The sequence below is a fragment of the Triticum urartu genome, unplaced genomic scaffold (genome assembly GCF_003073215.2).
Source record: "Triticum urartu cultivar G1812 unplaced genomic scaffold, Tu2.1 TuUngrouped_contig_5020, whole genome shotgun sequence".
Classification (NCBI taxonomy): Eukaryota; Viridiplantae; Streptophyta; class Magnoliopsida; order Poales; family Poaceae; genus Triticum; species Triticum urartu.
Genome location: NW_024115659.1, coordinates 1 through 7,794, shown reverse-complemented (window position 1 = coordinate 7,794; position 7,794 = coordinate 1). Strand labels below are relative to the sequence as shown.

Genomic DNA, 7,794 nt, shown 5'->3' with positions numbered 1-7,794 from the left:
GCTACGATGCCGAGGGACGGCTGCGCGGCCTCGATGGTGAGATCGTCGCCGCCGTCGGGAGGATCCGGGAGCTCAGGGAGGTGGTCCGGGTGCTCACGGGCGACCTCGTCGGGGACGCCCAGCAGGTGCAGGAGCTCAATGCCACCCGAGGGAACCTCGTCGCCTTGCAGGAGAAGCTCACCATCATCCTCTATGTCAGTCAGGCGCTCGCAGCCCTCAAGCTGGTGAGTGGTCTTACCGAGCATTGCGTTTTGTTTGCTTGTGGATCAGCAATGTTGCTCCCAGAAATGGTCCGGACATGTACTGCACATTGTTTATTGATGTGGTGTATTACCATTTCTCTCATTGTTTCGTGAGTCGGTTGATAGTCAGGTTAGGTGCGAAGTATGCAAAGCCACAAAACGAACATTGCTCTGGGGGTTAGTGAACTGATTGATTAGCTGACAACCATCGCTGCGGATGGAACACCATGAATTGCTACGCTATATGCATGACTGTTTTTCATGGAATGACCTTGCATATTTTCCATATGCTACTGGTACGGTGGTACCTTGGAAGTCACAAGTGTTAAGTGCCAACTGTAGGTCGACATGGAGACATGCTGTCCATTCTCGAGTCGTTACACCAGAAAATGGATGATTGGGAAATGCAACCTAACGATGTCTTTGGATCCATCTTCTTGCCTTATTGGGGGCAATGGTCTTTATTTGATTGCAGAGAAATTATGACCGGTCTTTCTTTGAGAGGATATGAGTTCGTGTAAATGCCCCATAAGCACATACTACTGTTCTAATTTCTAAATAGTGGCTGCGTATGACATTCCTTGTCCAACTGCAAACACAACCACATTTTTCATATTTTGTTGCTAGTCCATAATTATCATTATTCTCTGCCAGATCAATGCTGTGCTATTTATGTTGTCCAATGATCTATTGTGTCTGATTTGACAGCCTGACCTGAACTGTTCATACTTAAGCAACAACTGGATTTTTGTTTTGCTTCTGTACTTTGAATCGTAGTAACATATTGCTTAAAGGTCCCTCCTGCCTTCAAATCTCCGCTGTGCGCTGGGTTTATAAGCTTGTTCTACATGTGCAGCTTGTGCTAGCGGCAGATTGTGCTGGTGCGCTTGATGTCATTGATGACTTGCAAAATCTCATAGTAAGTTACCTAAACATTACCTTCTACATGATCTGATGCCAGTGTTATTGTAACTTTCCTACGTAATGCCGTTACTCTTTGCCATCACACGCCACCTAGCAAATTTCCAATAAATGACTGCAATCAGCCGACATGTGCAGTATGTAACTTATGTTTATGGTACATAAATTCTTTCACCCAGGACACTGATGAACTTGCTGGGCTTTATTGCTTTCGACATATTCGTGATCAGTTGGGAACATCATTAGATTCAGTGAACAGGTATTTTCATACAAGCTAAACGTATGTCCTATCAATATGATGTGCTCTTATTTATAGGGGCAATACTTATCACAGGAATGACAGCTCTGATGTGAAAAATAAATACCTTTACATTGCTTAGAAATGCATTATGAATTCTGACGGAAAGCTTGAGACATAATCTCTATCAGTGTAGGTAGGCTGATTTATGAGATCAGGAACCATGTAGTGTTTTAACTTCAATTGCAATTTCATCTGAGTATCTGAAACAAAAGTGATACTGCAGTCATTTGTTGGTATCTTGTCGTAGCAGTATGATCTATCAGAATACACATCAATGCTACAAATACGCCAAAGTCACCCCTAGGTGGTCTGTCTAGGTGCAGCAAGGCAAAAGTACCCGAGGCTACGCCTTTGTGATGCAAGGTGCATGCCTGGTCAAACTGCGTGTTAACAAGATTAAGAGAGGGCATTGAATCCTAATGTGAAGGCCCTAAAGTCAAAATAAAGCCAATGTAATGCCCCAGTTTTCATCATTGACACCTGACTTCCTGTTGATTTACCGATGTAGCACCTCAAGTGTGCCTTGTGCCTAATACTGCCTTCGTAGCCATCCATATGATTGGCAATTGAATAGTTCTGGGCCATCGTTTTTCTTTTTCACATGTTTACTACATGAGCCAAAGCATTTTGTTGGCTTCTCAATATACTCATACATATGGATCCCAATAAGATACTTTAAGGGCGTGCTCGGAAGTCCTCCACGCTCCGCGCTCCACGAACTCTGTGCGAGAAATTAGGCTGAACGGTCTAAGCTTCCTGAGGTCAGCTTCGAGAAGCTGTACCGAGCCGTAGTGCAATTTGAACGAGTCAAAGGAGCTGGGTTTTCGCAGCTTCGTGGAATCCTCAGAAACGTGTAGTTCGCCTAATTACTTGTGATGCCACCGCTAAGTGATTTCCCGTACCGGTTCGTGCCCCCGTTTTCTTTTGTCGCGTGCAGTCCTCTCGATCGTTGGATTTGGCAACGTGAAGACATCGTGACGCTCACATCGTTCCTCCAAACTGGGCCAAGCCCAGTCTCTCTCCTCCTCTCGCCGAGAAGGCCTAAGGCCTCTTTTCCTTTTCAGTTAGATGGGCTTTAGACAATCCAAGCAGGCTGCCAGCCCGCCTAGCGTGGAGAGGAGCTGGCGCACGTACAGAACGGTGCTGTCTTCTCGCTAGAGTTGGAGCCCAGAGCGCAGCTGAGAAGCTGTGGAGTTGAACAACGCGGAGGACTTCAGAACACGCCCTAAGTGAAATACATTTGTTGATTCTTAATTTTTGTGCAAGCCAATGTCAAATGCAATGATTCTGTTCCAATGATACTCAAATGTCAACTAGGCTTTAGTCAGCATAATGTTTCAGTTGTTTTGGGCGATATTAAGGCCTAAATCAGTACATCCATTAAGTGGCATTTTAGTGAAAAATGTACCCTAGATCCACCTATATCCTTTAAATTTAGCTTCTATATTGTTTCATTGCTAATTGTACGTTATCGCCATCTAGAATATAAAGGTCAATTTTTTTTGTCATTAATCGGAAGCTACCTTAAAATCGTGTAATTTTATTTTCTTTATATTTGCCCCCTAGAATAGTAATGTTGTTTGCAGCCTTTTCTGTCCCATCAGCAACTTGCTGTTTAACTTATTATTCATTCTTGTAGCATTCTTTCAGCAGAGTTTGTACGGGCTGCTGTTCCTGATGGAAAAACTGTTGATGCGATGGTTTTATCAACTGTGAAAAGGAAGACTTCTACTCCCCTCAATGGGACCGAGCATGAAGTATGTGCGCTTTCTGTTTTGCAATTCTCCATCTCATAATTGGCCTGTCTTTACCTGATTTTAACGCAATGTGTTCATGCTGAGTTTTTTGTGTACCTTCCATGCCAACTTTAAATAATATTAATTAGTTAACTGAAACTGAATGAGCATGACTAATGAAGTGTGACTGAGAGATCTAGAGAGGCTAAGAACTGGTAGGGAGTGAATACCTATCATTCACGCTGAGTTAGTGGTACCTGCAGCGCCTGTTTCCACTTGCAACCATTGGCTCTGTAAATGAATCAATGCCAAGAAGGCAAGGACATTGCTATTTTTGATTTCTTTGTAGCCTCATCACATTATTACATTATTATTTCTGTCATTGTATCGTTGTTTTGGGAAACTTTTGTATTGTGGAGTCGCATCCATGATCCATATAGCGTACCCAAGCAATGTAGTTTCTTTTTTTCAAGAAAACGCAGAGGACGGAAAAGAAAGAGTTTGGTTACAATCCTCCTAAGAGGCCAAGTTCAAAACAGCAATATAGTTTCTTGATGACTAAAATAATTTTACCAAAATTTCTGTTTGATGTATGTCGAGTGTCAACATAGGATCCTCACGTCACAAAACGATTTGGCCAGGCGACCGATCGAAGGGCAGTAGATGATTGCCGCTGGAGTCTGCCTCATTCTACTTTTGGTTTTCTTGCTGCATTAGAGCTGGCTTTTAGACTATGCGTGATGATCCTTTTGGACTACTGCTGTTTGGTTTGTAATAGGACTAGTTGTTGCTAGCTGGTGCTGCCAGTTTTTCGCCCCATGGCATCCGTTTCGACAGCGGACGGATGCAGTGTGTTTCCTGGCAGTGCTTGAACTCGCTGTACCTCTTTCCACTCTCCCTGACAATGTTTCTGGAACTTTTGTATTTCCGTTCATTTGCAATGAAAGGGGTTTCCCGGTTCAAAAAAAAAAAAGGATCCTCACGTCACAAAACGTGATCCTGAAATAATTACAGTTTTCAGATCATAAACTATGTTACCACACTGTTACCATATATACCACGACTGTGGTCCAATCAGTTCTTGCTCTTCTCCAATTTGCCGAAAGGTGAAATACTAATTTGTTTTTTTCAACAATTGTTTGATGTGACTCCTTTGGTTTAGATTATGGTTTCATTTTTAAGCTACACTGTTGTTGTTCTAGTAAAATGTTTTCAGCTCTGTTCCTTCTATTGACCGACATTCATCATCTCAATGCAGGTAAACGTTGATGAGGAGGATGGCTTCATCCTCAGAGATCGTCTTCTCCCCCTCATTATTTGCCTGCTGAGAACGGTTAGTTCTGTCAGATATTTCCATTAAGTTGATATATTCAAATGGAGGGTGGATGTGCAGAAAAATAGGGTGTCCTGTGGCTGCTTTTCTATTCAATATTACAGGGCTTTAGTGTAACAGTGTAACTGTGTAAGACGACATATAGATTTAGTTCCAGAGAAGCACTTATTCACATTTGTATGCGCTATTTAGCCACACAATGAGCACAATAATATTTGTGATTATTCAATAAGTTTCTCACTCATATAAGCTGGGTTTATGGGGCCTTATAAGAGACTACCCTCACTAACAGGGCACTTGTAAATAAAATGCCCTCTAAAATATCATGCATACAGAAAACCAAGTTCAGTATTTTTTTTGAAAGGTCAATCACCTATGAGCTTAAAAAGCTAAGTGGTGGAAGGATCATGCTTATTTATTTCTGGATATTTGGTATATTCAGTGAGTCATTAGTCTGGGATACAGAATAATAAGGTTCACATTTATATCTCGCAGGACAAAGTTCCTGCAGTGCTCAGAATGTACCGGGATACCCTTATTACTGTTATGAAAGCTTCAATCAAATCCACAGTTGCAGAGATGCTTCCAGTATTGATTTCCAAACCAATAGATTCTGATTCAGTAACTGGAGACAGAGCTGCCGATTCTGATGGTCTTACTTTTTTTCTTAATTCAATATCTGTCTTCATAGCTTGCTACTATGCATGCTAACTTCCTACTTGTTTTGAACTGCAATTGTGCAGCTGGAGGCCAGTCTTTAGCAAATAAACTGCGTAGTCTATCATCTGAAGGTTTTGTTCAGCTTTTATCGGCTATTTTTAGTATAGTTCAGGTAAATTAGTTTCTCAATACAGTATCATTTTGTTTTCCTTTAAATGAAGATGGTCTACCAAATTAAATCTTTATGTGTACCTCCTTTCCAGGTACATCTCCAGCAAGCAGCTGAAGTTAAAAAAATAGTTCAGTGGATCATGCGGAACCTTGATGGGAACATAAGTCCTGATGACACAAATCCTGTCGTACAACACGGTGGCTCAGTTGATCTTTCCCAAGAGAAAGACTATGATGTTACTTCACGGGTCTCTAATACTGTTACACGCACTCCTACTAAGCTTCCGTTGTTTCAAGGAAAGACAAATGATATGTCCAGTATAAATTCAATAAAAAATATTCGGTAAGTTAAGTTATAATTTGCTCTTTGTTCTGTAAAAACCAATTTAATTGCTGGTATCATGGTGATACTGTGGTCAGTTTTGGCAAATATAGTATTTCATTGCTTGCAAACCTTTATATGTGATGATGCAAACACAGATTTGCTTGAGCACTTGCATTTTCTGCAGAGCTGACGTGTTGAGAGAAAGCACAGAAGCAGTGTTTGCTGCATGTGATGCTGCACATGGACGATGGGCTAAGCTGCTAGGTGTTCGTGCTGCTCTACATCCCAAGTTAAGGCTTCAGGAGTTCCTGATCATCTATAATATAACAGAAGAATTTATAGCTGCTACAGAAAAGGTTATTATTTTCTCTGTTTAAATTATATGCACATATATCGATGTTAATTGCGTAAAAGCAAGTTATGATATTATTTTCACCTCTTGTCCTCATAGGTTGGAGGCAGGTTAGGTTACAACATTCGCGGAATTCTACAGCAACAGTCAAAGCAATTTGTTGAGTATCAGCATAGTGTTCGGGTGAGTTATGTATTACTTTGCTGAAGTTTACGAAAGCTAGATTTACAGTTTTACAATCAGATAATGGAACAAAGTCAGAAGCTTGTTTTAAATTTTGTTAGTACGAGCAACAGCTTATAGGATAATTACAACACCATTGTGCCTGAAACATGAATTGGTAATGGTGCTATTTCTGAAGTATAAAGCCTTCAGCCTTCTCGCTCAGTTATAGCCTATGGATGTACAATAGCTTGTATACAATGCGGTTCCTTTCTAGTTCTGTTTTGCAAACAATATTACCAATAGTATTGGCATTCACCATCATCAAATAACTTCAGGTTGAAATGATAGTGGAACTGAGGACACAAAGGCCTAAGCTGCTCGTCAAAATTATTTGAATTATCTTAAAAAATTATAACACTACGGTTTATTAAAAAAATTGATATAGATTTTGGATTGATACCAATCTTATTTTATAGTTGATGCATGATTTATAGTTTTTTGTGCTCTGAACGTTTAATATTCCTTTGAAGATGGCAAAAATTAAGGCAGTTCTTGACCAAGAGACGTGGATCGCTGTTGATGTTCCTGAAGAGTTCCAAGCGATTGTTCTGTCACTGTCATCAACTGACTTTCCTGTTAATGGCATGGAGATGCCTAGCAATGATAACAACTCAAAGCTCAGTGAGGATGGGGTTTCAACAAGTCAAGAATCAGCACATTCAACTGAAAATAATGTTGAAAATAGCAATGGAACATCTACGACAAGCAATGAAAACAAGGTTGAATCCACTTCTCAGACTGAAAATAGTGTTGCTGGCCATGTTAGGCCAGTCTCGCAAACCATTGTGCTTGGAGGTGTTGGCTATCATATGGTGAACTGGTTAGTCATCTAAAATTTTCATTTAATTCTTCAAAACAAGTTACTGTTTCTTCTTTCTAAAACTTGCCATGTTGAGGACAAATTAGATCAGTTGCCACACTTTACTAACCCAGAAGTGTGGCAAAGAATTCATCCAGTAGCAGTTCCTGTATTCATCTGCTATTCTTCTATAGTGATATATGCTGTCTTTTTTCTGTTTCTTTTGTCATCTTATGTACTCATTTAATCATCTGTGTTTCTGTGAGATGTATCCTTGCCTTTTCTCAATAACGCTTCAATTTTTGTTTGGCAGCGGTTTGATATTGTTGAAAATGCTATCAGAATATGTTGACATCAGTAAATGTTTGCCATCGTTATCTTTTGAGGTGGTCCAACGTGTTGTTGAGATATTAAAGCATTTCAATACCAGGACTTGCCAACTGGTTCTTGGCGCAGGTGCCATGCAGGTATCATTGTTTACCATTGGTAACAATAATTCCTCATTGTTTAAATATGTAAACACAGCTCGTAATTTGCTATTAGCATTTTCTCATAATTTACCATTTAATGCGGATTGTTTTAATAAATCTTTGAATAAATATATGTCTCTGCTGAGAACCACCTCTTGGTGTGGTGGTGGAGCTGTGGGGGCATGACTCCACCCACCAGGGTTATAATTCTGGTGCTCACATGTATGCTGTATCTGTATGGGTCTCCTGTACACTCTTT

General features: G+C 40.4%; 1 protein-coding gene across 1 annotated transcript; it reads left to right on the top strand.

The window, feature by feature from the left end:
* Window positions 1-23: 23 nt before the first annotated feature.
* LOC125528661 (vacuolar protein sorting-associated protein 54, chloroplastic) lies at window positions 24-7,532 on the top strand (the record flags this gene model as incomplete). Its single annotated transcript, XM_048693102.1, is given in 12 exon segments — window positions 24-224; window positions 1,099-1,161; window positions 1,343-1,422; window positions 3,104-3,221; window positions 4,459-4,533; window positions 5,029-5,185; window positions 5,277-5,365; window positions 5,457-5,707; window positions 5,874-6,045; window positions 6,141-6,224; window positions 6,737-7,086; window positions 7,379-7,532. Coding segments are annotated over 12 exon segments (1,794 nt in total), but the record flags the coding sequence as incomplete, so codon positions are not given.
* Window positions 7,533-7,794: the final 262 nt, after the last annotated feature.